Source organism: Ranitomeya variabilis, chromosome 5 (genome assembly GCF_051348905.1).
Source record: "Ranitomeya variabilis isolate aRanVar5 chromosome 5, aRanVar5.hap1, whole genome shotgun sequence".
Classification (NCBI taxonomy): domain Eukaryota; kingdom Metazoa; phylum Chordata; class Amphibia; order Anura; family Dendrobatidae; genus Ranitomeya; species Ranitomeya variabilis.
In genome coordinates, this window is record NC_135236.1 from 510,220,400 (window position 1) to 510,235,151 (window position 14,752).

The 14,752-nt window shown below is 38.3% G+C and overlaps 1 protein-coding gene across 5 annotated transcripts in view; it reads right to left on the bottom strand.

The window, feature by feature from the left end:
• Nucleotides 1-367: 367 nt before the first annotated feature.
• SLC26A2 (solute carrier family 26 member 2) overlaps nt 368-14,752 on the bottom strand; it is a 92,232-nt gene continuing 77,847 nt past the window's right edge. For all 5 annotated transcript variants that reach the window (XM_077265741.1, XM_077265746.1, XM_077265742.1 and 2 more), the window contains exon 3: nt 368-5,656. In XM_077265741.1, coding sequence (XP_077121856.1) covers nt 4,133-5,656 — 1,524 coding nt within the window. In that variant the 3' untranslated portion in view covers nt 368-4,132. The remainder of the gene's footprint in view (nt 5,657-14,752) is intronic.

A 14,752-nucleotide genomic window follows, 5' to 3' on the forward strand; every position in this document is an offset into this window, starting at 1 on the left:
AGCCAGTGTCAGAGAGTGACTGAACCAGTCGCCTCCATGACTGAAACTGAATGCTGGCATGGAGAATAAAGATCATTTTCTACCCGCTGCATTAAGGCTGCCTATAGGCACCGGGCAGCATCATAACGCTGTTAACCTGCAGATTAACCCCATATCTGCAGGTTAACAGCGTTATTCCTGGTGGCAGGTTGATGACTGACTGCAAGAGTGATAGGAAGCTATATCGACATGGGTGCTGATATGCTTTTTACAATTAAGGGTGCTTTGAGGCAACGAAATCAACTGCTATTGTGCATCACAAAATGTAGTTAACCATTGCAATATAAAAACATAAAACACATTAAAAAAACACAAGGAAACACACAAGTATCTTATAAAGATTATGACTTTTATTCCTTCCAAAGGCAATAGTGAAAGTACAAGACACCACTTACTATAGCAATTACTGTATGTATTCTGTAAAGTATTTGTAGTGCTGAGAGCAATCATTTCATTTAACATTTATTACATAAAGTGCTTGATTTTTTATCCAGTCTGGAATGACATACTGACCTTCTAAGTGACCTGACCTTCTAATTTGTCATAGCAATACAACTGTATCTGATTTTCTGTACATTATGTAACTGAAGCAAAAAGTAACAGCAAAAAGTAAGTTTACATGAGTCAAAACAAGCATATGGAGCAGCAGGCAAGCATGTGCACTGAGTCTCCTTACAGGTCTATAAAAGTTACCGAAACAGCAGAGCACTTTCCTGTAGAGTTTAATGGAGTATTGACACTTGTTTGACAACCTTATCGATATGCTGGCTCATACTTTCCTACTAGATGTGGGACTGACAGTGATTAAATCCACATCTAGCAAACATTTCATCTTGAGAATGTGTGATGTTTTTTTTTTCTGAGGAAACCCTTTTAAAATATGTAAATTTAAAAAATAGTGCATCCTAATTAATTTAATATATTCATATGCCTTATTTATATACAAATTAAATATTCTATTTCTATAATTTATTAATTACAATGCTAGGTGTGTGTTGTCTTAACTTTTCTTTCCATAAAGCTTTTATGTAAACTGTACTGTAATATTTTTGATAAGTCATACATATTTAATGAAAGTTGGGGAGGCATGAGAAGTTCAGATTTTATTTTCATAACACAAAATACTACTAAAAACAGGCATCACTAAGTAGAATGACAACCATACTTTCAAATAACTGTTCAGAATAAGCTGTCCTCTGTTTGGACTTGAGCAATGACACTATTTTTGGCCATTATATGACTTTCACCAGTTTACTCCTCCACAAGTTCTCGTAATTTGCAATTGACTCTGAGCTAGTGGGTGAAGACTAGCTACTCTGTTTTGTGCCATAAAGCGCTCTGAAGTGAGATAAAAAATTTGTTAGAAAAGTCAGCACCATCTTTCTGTGTCTCCCACTGCTTGTTTTCTCACGCTGCTCCTCATTCCTCCACCTCATTCCTCCTCCCCTCTCTTCTCCATAAAGTATCCCATTGAGTGTAACATGACAGATCTCTGATCTGGCAGTCCTGCCTTGGCAAGATGGAGCTGAGTTGATTTTTCAGAGTGGATGACAAGTACAGGAGACATTGGGGAGGAGAATAAGTGTGTCATAAATGGGGAAGAAAGAAGATTTATCTGAACAGATGTATTAAAAAGTTGCTTATATTCTCTTTTATTATTGATTTATGCAAAGTTTGTTGAAAGTACAGTTACTTTTTAAAGCAGTCCTCCACCCTGACACTGCATAGTCACTCCACCTTGTGCCTTACATTTGCCTTCAGCTACCTCTTTCACAAAGACCAGCATTCAAGTCCTTCCACGTTCAAGATGGCCAGCCAGTGGCATTGGGAACAAATTGCTAAGTCTAAGCCATAACTGCACTGCCTTTCCTGTACTATGGAAGCGTGGTTCAGACTTACCAATGCACTTTCCATGTCACACTAGTGACCATCTTGGACACAGGAGCAATGTAACCAGCTTGAGTGGATGAGGCAGTGAGTGGGACATGGAGGGCAACTTGCAGGGTGTCTGTACATGACAAATGCACAACTATTTTCCAGTGCAAGGGTGGAAGGTACCATTAACATTGTCTTTAATATGGGATGGACTAATCCTTTCTGAATGTCATTACATCTTTAGCCAACAATGTCATGCTGATGGGGTATATAGAGTGTAGGTTCAGTCTTGCTAAGGTTCACTGCATTCTAGACTAAACTACCACACTATCAGCATGTAGCAAATTGTAAGACTGAGCCAATATTTTAAAATTCCCACCACTGCCCCGCTTCAATATACAAGATGTGGGGATATTCATTATTAGAAAATGTCATATGCAAATTGCCTCTTCAGAGAAAAAGAGGACTTGAAGTCTATAGCGCCACCTATTGGAAGTAGCAATAATCCTACAAGTCACAATCAACCCTTTAACGAGTCGTGCAATATGACAGAATACCAGCTAAATCAGTATCTCAATTCGCAAACACGGTGTTTCGGGCTGTTGACCCTCATCAGTGCAAAGCATGAGAACTTTGGCTAGGTGAGAGACTCTGGACTGAGGTCTAAGGGGTAAGGTTTCTCCTTGTGGAGAGTGACATACCAGCTCTGGCTTGTTAAGGTAAGGAGGCTTATTCGCCGTGCAATGCTCCTCTGGGAAATATAATATGCAAATTGCCTCTTCAGAGATACTGATTTGGCTCTTATCCTAAGTCATATTGCAAGACTCGTTAAAGGGTTGATTGTGACTTGAAGGATCGCTAATTCCAATAGGTGGTGCTATACAGTTCAAGTCCTCTTTTTCTCTGAAGAGGCAATTTGCATATTAAATTTCCCAGAGGAGCATTGCACGGCGAATAAGCCTCCTTACCTTGACAAGCCAGAGCTGGTATGTCACTCTCCACAAGGAGAAACCTTGCCTCTTATAAAATGTCATAATTTTTTTTAATTCACAGTGAAACAGGAAAAGAAGCATAAGACATGTGTCTCCCCTATTTCCTTATAGATTGCAAGCTCTTGTGAGCAGGGCCCTCATTCCTCATTTGAATTAATATTCTATAATAATTGATTTGGTTTGTACAGCTACCAGTTACAGCATTGGAAAGTGTGATAGAATTTTATCTCACAGTTGCCTCCCATAGCAACTAATTGCAATTATCATTTGCAATGAGAAAATGAATTGAGCTGAGAATCATAAGAGCACTTTGTATCTGAGAGTTGATAAATAAGGCCAAAGTTTAACAAGTATTAAATACAACTGACAACTTTCATATAAATTTCATGTATGGACAAACAGCTATATAACTATTTTACTATAGCGAACACATTTCATAGGGTGTTTTTCACCCTACGGGTAAGGCTACATGTCTGCCATGTCAAAAAATGACTGTTTAGCATTGAAGTCCCACATTAACAATCACACTGGCTGGAGACCACTGCTATGAGAATCAACGAGCACTGTAAAATGTATCAATGGCTCCATCTAGTGCATAATTCTCCATCTAGCAACTTGCATTGCTATTTCCTTCGGAAGTAGACACTGTGACTTCAATCTTTGCAATCTATATTTGTACACATTAGTAGAACCAAGTGACTTGTCGTCTACTTATTTAAGCATTACACCATTCTTCCTATTGTCCCAAAAAATATTATTCAAAATGGAATTTCTGATTTTTGTCTGTAGAAAAATACTCTCTCCATATAAAAAAATTAAGAGAAAGCTATGCAATCCATTTCACTTATAAATAAAATAGTATATTTTACATAGGAAACATAATCTGATACTTTCTTACCCTGAGTGATCAGCTAAACATATCCACAAACTATCAAACAGTGTAGAATGTCCCTATTTCCCCAGCATATTGTAACTGTACCTCCTGCAAGTGGCCATAGATATTCCAGTGATCTTTCTAGCAATTAGCTCAACAGACAACTTGGATGGGAATGTACTGCAATCTCTAAAACTCTTTATAAAGGATGAATAAATGAATGAATGAAAAAATTAATAAATGTAGATTGTGTGCAATTCCACATTGCACGTTTCTGTAGTGCACATGTATTTTAGAATAAACTTATTGTACCTATGGCATAGTAACATGATGTAACTTTCACCGCTATCTTTCACACTGCTGACCCATTATTGAAAGAATCCAGTTGCTCCTGCTCGTACAGTGCAAATTGCACAGCTTGGTGGATGCTGTGAAATGCCATAGTTCCTTCGTCCCTTTTAAAATAGTCTCCATTCCTAAGGGAATTCCTCACAGAACTGTTGCACTGAGCCAGCAGGACACGAATGCCAATGTCATCATAATCTTTCAAGACTTCCTTTAAGGAATTTAACCCTGCCGTATCAATGAACTGGATGGTACTACAATCAATGATTACTGAATGAACAGACAATTGCTCCTGGTAGAGCCGCTGTACAGTTTCCACCGGGGTAAGACCCATTTCAGTGATGCCCTCTTTCTTCTGCAACTTCTCTTGCTTCTTCGCTGCTTTCTTTTTTGCTGATGTTACCAGTACTGGATCCACACCAACATGCTTATATAAGGCTGATTTGAAGCATTGCTTATTCACATAGTATAGCGAGGCTTCAAACCGAAATACCTTAATTCCTTTTGTTGGGTTCAAGTCCTTATATATAGTCATAGATTCATATACTTCTGAGGCCTCCACTCTACCTAACAATGTTATCCCTGGATTCTGGGATCTTACAATGACGCACAGCATGGAAAACACAATGCCAATCAATAGTCCCAGTTCTGTACTAATTAATGCTGATGAAATCATGGTGACCATCCAAATAGATGTGTCAACTTTATTGACTTTCCACATCTTGGGAAGATCTAAAAATTTTCTGAGTGCACCTCTCAAGTTCACTATGGTGATAACTCCAAGAACACATTTTTGGAGAGAGTAAAAAAGAGGAGCAATAACCAGTAGGACCAACAGAATGACCAGTGAAGTCATGAATCCTGAGACTTGAGTTCTGCAACCGGTCGACTCTTTAACAAGCGTTTTCGCAAGTGCAGCACTTGTAGTAAAGCAATGAAAAAATGAAGGGATAATGTTGCAGAATCCAATGGCATACATTTCCTGATTGGCCTTCACCTCGTACCCATGTTTCTTGGCAAACATCTCAGAAAGGGAGACAGTGATTGCAAATCCTATAATTGCAATGGACAATGCTCCTAGTGCTATATTGGAAATTAGGCCCCATTCTGGTGGCTTTGGCATTAGAAATCCTGTAGGAATTTCACCTGCTATACTGGACTCATATTTTTCCTTGAAATGGCCAAAGTGAGAAGAAAGAGTAGCACCAACTACTACAAAAAGTTCAATAGGAATGGGAGCTTTAAGTTTAGATTTGAAGCACTCATTGAGTTCTTTGGCTGGAACCAAAACTGAGAGGCACACAATGCTAGTAACAAGGTCACAAATGTTGGTCTTGGAAATATTCTGGAAGATATAAATCCATGTGTTAATAGAAGACCCAATTCCATTGGCACGTGGTATACTTAGTCCTAAAAGATATTTCACTTGAGATGTAAGTATTGTAAAAGAGGCACCAGTTGCAAATCCACTGAGAAGTGCATCAGAAAGGTAGACAGAAACAAAGCCAACTTGTAGGACTCCCATTACTACCTGCGGAGAAAAAAACAAATGTCAAGTTACCACAGACAGATACAAATAAATACAAGGCCAACTTCCCATTACATCACAATGGAAGTGTGTTTGGGTTCATCCATTTCATAAATATAAATTAGAAATGAGTGAATCTTTTGCAATTCAAATTCCTCAGATTTACTGAAATGTCCAGAAAATTTTAGACTAATTAACTAGTTGTAAATGAAAGCACGCCAAAGCATCCAATTACCGTGAAAAACATGTATGACACTACTCTTGTTTTCTCACATACTAATCTTCTTTGCTTCTGTTTCGTCACACATTATTTGTACATTACAGGAATGGACAATTCACAGTTTGAACCATGCTAAACGAAATGAAGATACTTGATCCAATAATATAAAGAAGCGGTTTTTATTCCACAACGCATTTCCACGCCGGACTGGCATCTTTCTCAAGAGTAAAAACCAACTGTATGGTACAGTTGATTTTTACACTTGAGAAAGACGCTAGCATGGAAACACACTGCGGTATAAACAATGCTTCTTTATATTATTGGATCAAGGATTAATTGTCTTTTCCTTCACGCATCCTGATGGAGTTCATCCCCCAGGCATGGGACAGCAGCAACTATTATTGAGCTTTTACAGAAGTTGTGCTTACACAAATCACTCAGGTGAGCATATTACCTTTGTCTAATATATATTTTCATAAAAGTTTTATGCAATGGTCTGGCGTGCTCTGTTTCCCTAGAGTGTTTATCAAATGTATGTAAATTGTTTTATGACTTTCTGTAGCTATCCTAAAGCTAACTTGTAAGCTTTGTCAACCTCTCACTATCTAGATTCAAGACAGAATGGCTGATGCATTTCTTGCTTTTGCTTTTATACAGGCTATGAAAAACTCTCCTGATTGGCTGTCATTGTGTAGAACTCCAACCGAGGTCATGTGATCCTACTCTTGCTGATGCAATCTTCTGTAATGTTTAAAAAAGTTGTGATTATTTTAGGCAATTTGTGTATAGCAAATTGCTTGAATTCGCCAAGATTAGCAAATTACTAAAAATTTGACACAAATTCAATAATCATCAAATCGATTTACCCATCTCTCATATATAATTTTGTAATATTATTAAAATTATATTACATTCTCTGTGCTCATTATCAAAATACATTGATGGATTAAAGTAATGTCGTTGCGCATTTCACCTAACCACTTTCACATCCACATGCTATAATTAAAATATTAAAAAATAATTAAGAGTAAATAAGTTTCTTCCTTCTTTGCAACGCAGTGATAAGAACGATTTGTTAATAGACATACTCAGAAACTTAATTATCTATGCACAGAAACACATTCCTAACTGAATTATACTTAGTGATTTATTCCATGGCCAATCACTTCCAGTATAATCTCCTTACTGTGGAGGCGTCTACACTGCCCAGGTCATAGCAGAAGTCTGTGCAGAATTCCCTATGTTGCTGATGTCGACTTATTTTTTAAATTACTAGTTAAGCACAATAGCAGTTAGATTTTTTTTTATTAAAATATAATTAGGATATCTATCTCCACACAAACAAATGAGAGGGTTCACAAGAAATAATTTTCTATGCCTTGAGGCTTTAGCCAAGCACTCAACATGCACACAAACTATTTCACTGCTGTGGCCGGAAGGTGCAGTTGATTAAATGATTTGTATTCTATATATAGAAAACTGAAGCTACTTAGCCAGATTACTGTATTAGTATCCACCATTCCCTTGTTCTCCATTTGATCCTCCAATGAAACAACATAGCTTTGTCTTAAAGTTCTCCACACATTGGCAAAAAAGATTAAAATATATAGACATATATTTATACATATATGTATATACATAAGTATATACAGTTGTGAGAAAAAGAGTTTTCCCCTTCCTGATTTCCTATTCTTTTGAATGTTTGTCACACTTAAATGTTTCAGATCATCAAACAAGTTTAAATATTAGAGAAAGATAACACAAGCAAACACAAAATGCAGTTTTCAAATGAAGGTCTTTATTTTTACGGGAAAGAGAAATCAAAACCTACAGGGCCATGTGTGAATAAGTGATTGCCTCTCCCTTAAAAGATAAATTAACTGTGGTTTATCACATCTTTGGGAAAAAGAGTTCAAATTCCCTAGCCACACGAAGGCCCAATTACTGCCACACCTGTTCTCAATCAAGAAATTACTTGAATAGGATCTGCCTGACAAAGTGAAGTAGGCAAAAAGATTCTCAAATCCTAAACATCATGCCGCGATCCAAAGAAATTGGGGAACAAATGAGAAATAAATTAATTGAGATCTATTATTCTGGAAAAGATTATAAAGCCATTTTTAAAGCTTTGGGACTCCAGCGAACCACAGTGAGAGCCATTATCCACAAGTGGCACAAACACGGAACAGTGGTGATTTGGTGAACCTTCCCAGGAATGGCCGGTAGGCCAAAATTACCCCAAAAGCCCAGCGATGTCTCATTGAAGATGTCACCAAAGACCCCACAACAACGTCCAAAGAACTGCAGGCCTCATTTGCCTCAGATAAAGTCAGTGTTCATGACTCCATCATAAGAGAGAGACTAGGTAAAAATGGCCTGCATAGCAGAGTTCCAAGATGAAAACCACTGCTCAGCAATTAGAATATAAAGGCTTGTCTCAGTTTTATCAGAAAACAACTTGATGACCCCCAAAACTTTTGGGAGAATACTCTGTGGACTGATGAAACAAACGTTCAACATTTTGGAAGATGTATGTTCCATTACATCTGGCGTAGAAGTAATATAGCACATCAGAAAAAGAACATCATACCAACAGTAAAATATGGTGGTAGTGTGATGGTCTGGAGCTGTTTTGCTCCTGGAGGACCTGGAAGACTTGCTGTGGTAAGTGGAACCATGAATTCTGCCAAAAAATCCTGAAGGAGAATGTCCGGCCATCTGTTTGTGACCTCAAGCTGAAGCGCACTTGGCTTATGTACCAGAACAATGATCCAAAATACCAGCAAGTCCACCTCTGAATGGACTAAGATAAACAAATTTAATACTTTGGATTGACCAATTGAGATGCTGTGGCATGACTTTAAAAACGTGGTTAATGCTCGGAAACCCATATTTTTACGATGACGTCCTCTTCTTGCATTCATGCTGTGGCTCCGGCACAGGCATACTTTGTCTGCCCTGTTGAGGGCAGAGCAAAGTACTGCAGTGCACAGGTGCCAGGAAAAGTCAGAGAAGCCCGGCGCCTGCGCACTGCAGTATTTTGCCGTGCCCTCAACAGGGCAGACAAAGTACGCTTGCGCCAGAGCCGCAGCGTGAAAACAAGAAGAGGACGTCATCGTAAGAAGATGGGAGGCCCTGGACCGGACCGCGACGCCCATCGGACCAGAACCGGACCGGGACTGCCCCTGGGTGAGTATAATCTAACCTCTTTTTCTCATCTTTCAGGATACATCGGGGGCTTATCTACAGCATTACAGAATGCTGTAGATAAGCCCCTGATGCTGATGGGCTTAGCTCACCTTCGATTTTGGGGGTGACAGGTTCCCTTTAATAATAATAAAGACCTTCATTTAAAAACTGCATTTTGTGATTACTTGTTTTAAATTGTCTAATATTTAAAATTGTTTGATGATCAGAAATATTTACATGTGACAAACATGCAAAAGAATAGGAAATCAGGAAGGGGGCAACCACTTTTTCATACAAATGTATATGTGAAAAGTATTTATATGAAATTAAGTATAGCATATCTGAAGCTGGTGCAATTTACCTGCATGGTATTAGAGATATCATTGCTGGTCCAAAGGCTTTCCCAACTTATGTTTGATTGAAAGCAAGTTATAAAGTAGAGTTAAAATTGTGTATTCTACCATATATATGTTAAGAACAAGTGGGGGTGGAAAAAGGAAAAATGTACATGACTTCATGATCAGACTACACAAGGTTTGTTTGGAGTTTGTAACTTTGGAGACACAGCACTGCATAGGAACTGTTTAAAAAAAAGTTGAATTTATGCATGACATCTGCTCTTGTTGCTAAGATTGTTAATTTGTTGTTTTAAATTTATTAGAGGTGTATATATATATATATATATATATGTTTTTAAAGTGTACATAGCTACATTATCTTGAAAAGAGGGGAGGATTTTTTGAGCTCACCACGCCACTTCGTCTGATGTTAGAAGTTGAAACCTGTGTGACCTATGACTAAGGGCGCTTGGACTCCAGGTTTTTATATACTTTTTGGATTCCATGTTTTTAATCAATCTTTAATAAAACATGAACTTACTTTTACACATCGTGGACGGATATGCCGCTTATTTCCCTATCCCCGAATCTATAGCTACGTTATCCTGATACCTATTATAGCTGTATGAGAAGTGAAATAGTTTCTCAAAGGAGCTGAAAGTTGCATTTTTCTGCTCTATTATAGGACCAGGAAAATTGAACTCATAAAAGAAACAGACACATTAGATGACAAACCTCAAGGACAGAACCCGTGGAATATAACAGGGTCTAATTGTTTTTTTGACTTGACCAAAAAAATAGTGGAGCAAGTTAACGGGGGCTCTAAAATAAGGAGGGACTTAGCCCTATGGTTTTGCCATGTTGGTAGAACACTGCAAATACACAATCATTATTTTAGGTTATTTTGTGCAAGAGCAACACCTTTACATCACCAGTCTGCTCCTCCATTCCAGAGTAATCAAAATTTCAATTGATGTGCACATGAGGCTGTAGATCTCAAGCCTATGTCACTCCAGCTCTATTCCCCACTCTGAGCCACCTCTTCCTACTTGACTGATAGCTTCTATACTGTGTGACTTCAGGCAGGAGGGGGCGGTGCCAGGCAGGAAATAGAGCTGGAGTGACAGAATCTTCAGATCTGCACATATTTCTTCAACCTCATTTGCATAACAATTCAAATGCTGATTTATCAGGAATAGAGGAAGACGTTTACTGGCCAAGAACTTATCTTTGAAAGAGCTGCATGTGCTTATAAATAGTTTGGGGTGTTAAATCATGCTAAAAAATTCCTTTTATGTCCTAAAATGCTTTCTTACGCGGAAGACCTTGGGTTTTTTTGCAATAGCAACCTATCAGCACCCCAAAACCGCATTTTGGAAGTGCCCATGGCCTTGCAGAGAAAGCCATCTCCCTATGGAAAAGTACTTATGTGTTGCAATCTGTATTTCACTGCAGCATTTGAATGGTTAAATAATTATTATTTGTGCTAACTACAATCTTGGCAGTAGGGGGTCAGTTGCATATTGGTACAACAAGTAATACCGCTAATTAACTTACAATATGTGAAAATGCTGAAGCTGTAGGTGACTACAAAATGAACTAGCGATCAGGGAGCGGTCATGCCAGTGCAGCCCTGTCATCTGCGTCATTGATGAGCCCAGTGCTATTGACTACTGTGGAAGCAGGCTTGTCCCGGCGACTCACAAGGACAAATTAATTATAAATTGTTAACACTTGGTGTGCTGATAATGTGTAACATATACTAACATTAATACAGAACCCTTTCAAAGAGTGTGTACCATGGCACAAGAGATAATGCTTACAAGCAGCTGGATGGATATCTTTGTCTTGAAACTTCTAAACTCCCAAATTCCCCCAACACCCTTTCTCCCTGCCCCTTCGAAAAAAAATAAAAATATTTTGTTGTAATAAAACCATTATGTATTTGCTTTTTATTATTGTAATTTGCAGCCAAGATTTTTTTTTTAACAAAGCTATTTTAGAACATAATAACCTAAGATAATTGCACAGATGGCGGGACCTAATTTAAAATAAGCTAGCGAAAAACAATGGAAAGCAAAAATATATAGTACGTAAACTTTTATATCATGATGAAAACTGCAAGCGGAATTTTCATATTGCTTAAAGTAAGTGTCCATCTATGTTGGACCATATCTTGTCAACCTAAGGAGGCGTAAAACTAGCTGCCAGGTTTAATACTGCTTATTTATGAAACCTGAAAACCATCAATTATCTCCGTTTCTTTAACCATGATTTGCCTTTGGGGCCACGCAGTAGGATTAATGTGCACCATAATATTGCAACCGAAGTATACAATACAAGTTTGTAGGTGAATGAGACACAATGCCTTGGCTTCAACAGGCAATCTGCTGCCTTATGGGACTAAAATCCAGTGAAAATTATCTTCTAATATGTAACGATTAACTACCTCAGACCATCATTGAATTCTTAAAACAAGTTATTTCAGTTACTAGAAATGTTAGACAACATTCCAAAAAACTTAGACAAGTGTCCTACATATGGGGAGAAGATTAAGTTTGCAGTGGCGAAAAATTCTGCAACGCCTTAAGGGGTGATTGGAAATACAAATTAATTTTCACCCTAAATCGTTATATAATTTTTGCCATAATCTAAACAATTTTCTAATATACAGTTGTGCTCAAAAGTTTACATACCCCGGCAGAATTTTTGCTTTCTTGGCCTTTTTTCAGAGATTATGAATGATAACACCAAAACTTTTTCTCCACTCATGGTTAGTGGTTGGGTGAAGCCATTTACTGTCAATCTACTGTGTTTTCTCTTTGAAATCATAATGACAGCCCAAAATATCCAAATGACCCTGATCAAAAGTTCACATACCCCGTTTCTTAATACCGTGTATTGCCCCCTCTAACATCAATGACAGCTTGAAGTCTTTTGTGGTAGTTGTGGATGAGGTTCTTTATTTTCTCAGATGGTAAAGCTGCCCATTCTTGCCAAAAAGCCTCCAGTTTCTGTAAATTTACTTTTGAGCACAACTGTACTTTATTTAAAAACTCCCTATCCTTTCCCAACTGCACTATCTAAATGCTTTTCATTTTTTTTCCTACTTTCTTTTTAATGTCACTTCATTTGAGAATTCCAGTGCATGCTGGGATAATTAAACATCATGAAATGAAGCGTCATTAGTGATCTTCGTTTAAGGATCAGGGCTAGTTCCTGCGCAATGTGCACTGTGCAATATGCATAATGACAGCGCACTCTCTCGCTGGCTCAGATCAGCTTTAAGGAGCTGGCAACCAAGCGCACTGTCAGTATGCATTGTCAGAATACCCAGCACGCAGAGACCAGCACTGCCTCCACAAGTGACGACTCTTTAGGATCACCCTTTTAAATTCTGAAAGATCACTCTGAGAATTTAATATCAGAAGACCACTCTCACTAGACTTGTACTTTAAAGAGTAGCTGTCACTTGCAACAAATATGTATTTGTTACCAGGTGTAAATGTTGCCATTCTCCTTCATCTTGTGTTGTTTTTGTTTTGCTCCTGTGCATCTCTTTCTTCCTGGGATATGCCCTCCCTTTCTCTGTACATAAATCTAGACTTTTTAGTCAAATGGGCATGGCCCTCATAAAAACTCTCATTGAGAAGAGTTAAGAATTATGCCCACTTGGCTAACATGACTAGCTTTACATACAAGGAAGAGCTGGAGATAGAAAGAATGGAGAAGTGCTGGAACAAAAGAAAACAATGCTAGATTTAGTAGAACAGCAGAATTTATACCAGGTTGAGAAAACATATTTACGGCAAGTGACAAGTCCTCTTTAAAAGGCTGTTTCACTACATTTACATTGATGAGCTATCCTCAGAATACGACATCAATATCAAATGATGGGGATCCGACACTAGGACCAATCATCCGGCCACTGCCAACACTGAGAACAGCTGATTTTTGAAGGATGCCTGATGTTAGATCCCCATTAATCTAATACTGATGACCAATTCCAATGATCGGTCATCAATATAATTTATTGCTGGTCCCCCCAAGGAGTGCAATCTCACAATATAGCCCATGGTGTGCACAGTCAGTATCTATTTTTGAATATGCTGCTCTTTGTTAATATCAACAAATAGGAATAACAATTACTCAGGCGTGTTACGGCTGTGGCATTTCTCTCCTTCTGAATGTGAACGTATGTTATCCATTTCTATTAAAGCGGCGGATAACATTTAGAAGTGTCTACGGTGATCCGAGCTTGTGACGCAGGAGTGATTCCCTGCGTCCTCCTCTAGGCTATATTTGTAATCAGTGGATTATACTGATTAGCGTGGTACTAGAATAAAAAAAAGAGGATTTATACATGTGTGTAATGGATGATGGACCTGGACAGATTTTAAAGGAAGGTCATTCTGGGGCTAGATATAGAATGCAGGTGTATCTATGGCATCTACAGAAATACCACCCGAGAAACCATAACAATCAAATTTCCCAAATACCATCATGGTAATTGCTACTTAAAACAGCATAGTTCCTGTTTTTCTAAAGTCTTTATTGCATGTTCAAACATGTAATGACGCAATGACTAGTCGTACAGGCCATTACATAGCATACAGAGACGCTCAGCATACGGCACCATATCTAGCAAAGGCATCTGAAGAAACCACCCAGCTAACGATGTCAGCAAATACAGCCTGGAAACCACAACAGTAATATATCCCAAATACCAGTATTTGATCGTTGCTATCTATCACAGTCATGTGCCTGCGTTCCACGTGTTATTGCAGTAAGACAATGTGACCAGTCATATTTATCAACTTGCTAAAACGCAACATTTTCTTGGATTTGGCAAAAACTATCGAATGAATAATTATTGTCTAAGAAGACTTTCACTTATGCAGAGCTCTTTAGTCATAAATAAAATGTCCTTAATCCATTGTAGGGTGGCATACAGCAGCTTAGGGCTCATTTCCACTGGCGAGGAAAACGGACGAGTGCAATCCGATAAAAAATCGGATTGCACTCGGACCAATGTTATTCAATAGTTGTCTTTTCATTTGCGATTTTTTTCTCATCCGAAATCGGACTGAGAAAAAAATCGCAGCATGCTGCGATTTGCTGCGGGTCTCGGACGAGACTCGCCAATGCAAGTCAATGGGTGCGAGCAAAAAATCGCACAGCACTTGCACCATGCGAGTTCTGTCCGATTTTTACGCACCGGTGTCCTTTGAAAAGCAGGTAATTCAGCGCGGTGTACAGTAAAATCACACTGACAGGTTAGAATAGAGTAGATATATACACATAGAATAGGTATATATACATATATATATGTCAGTGAGACACCTATATATG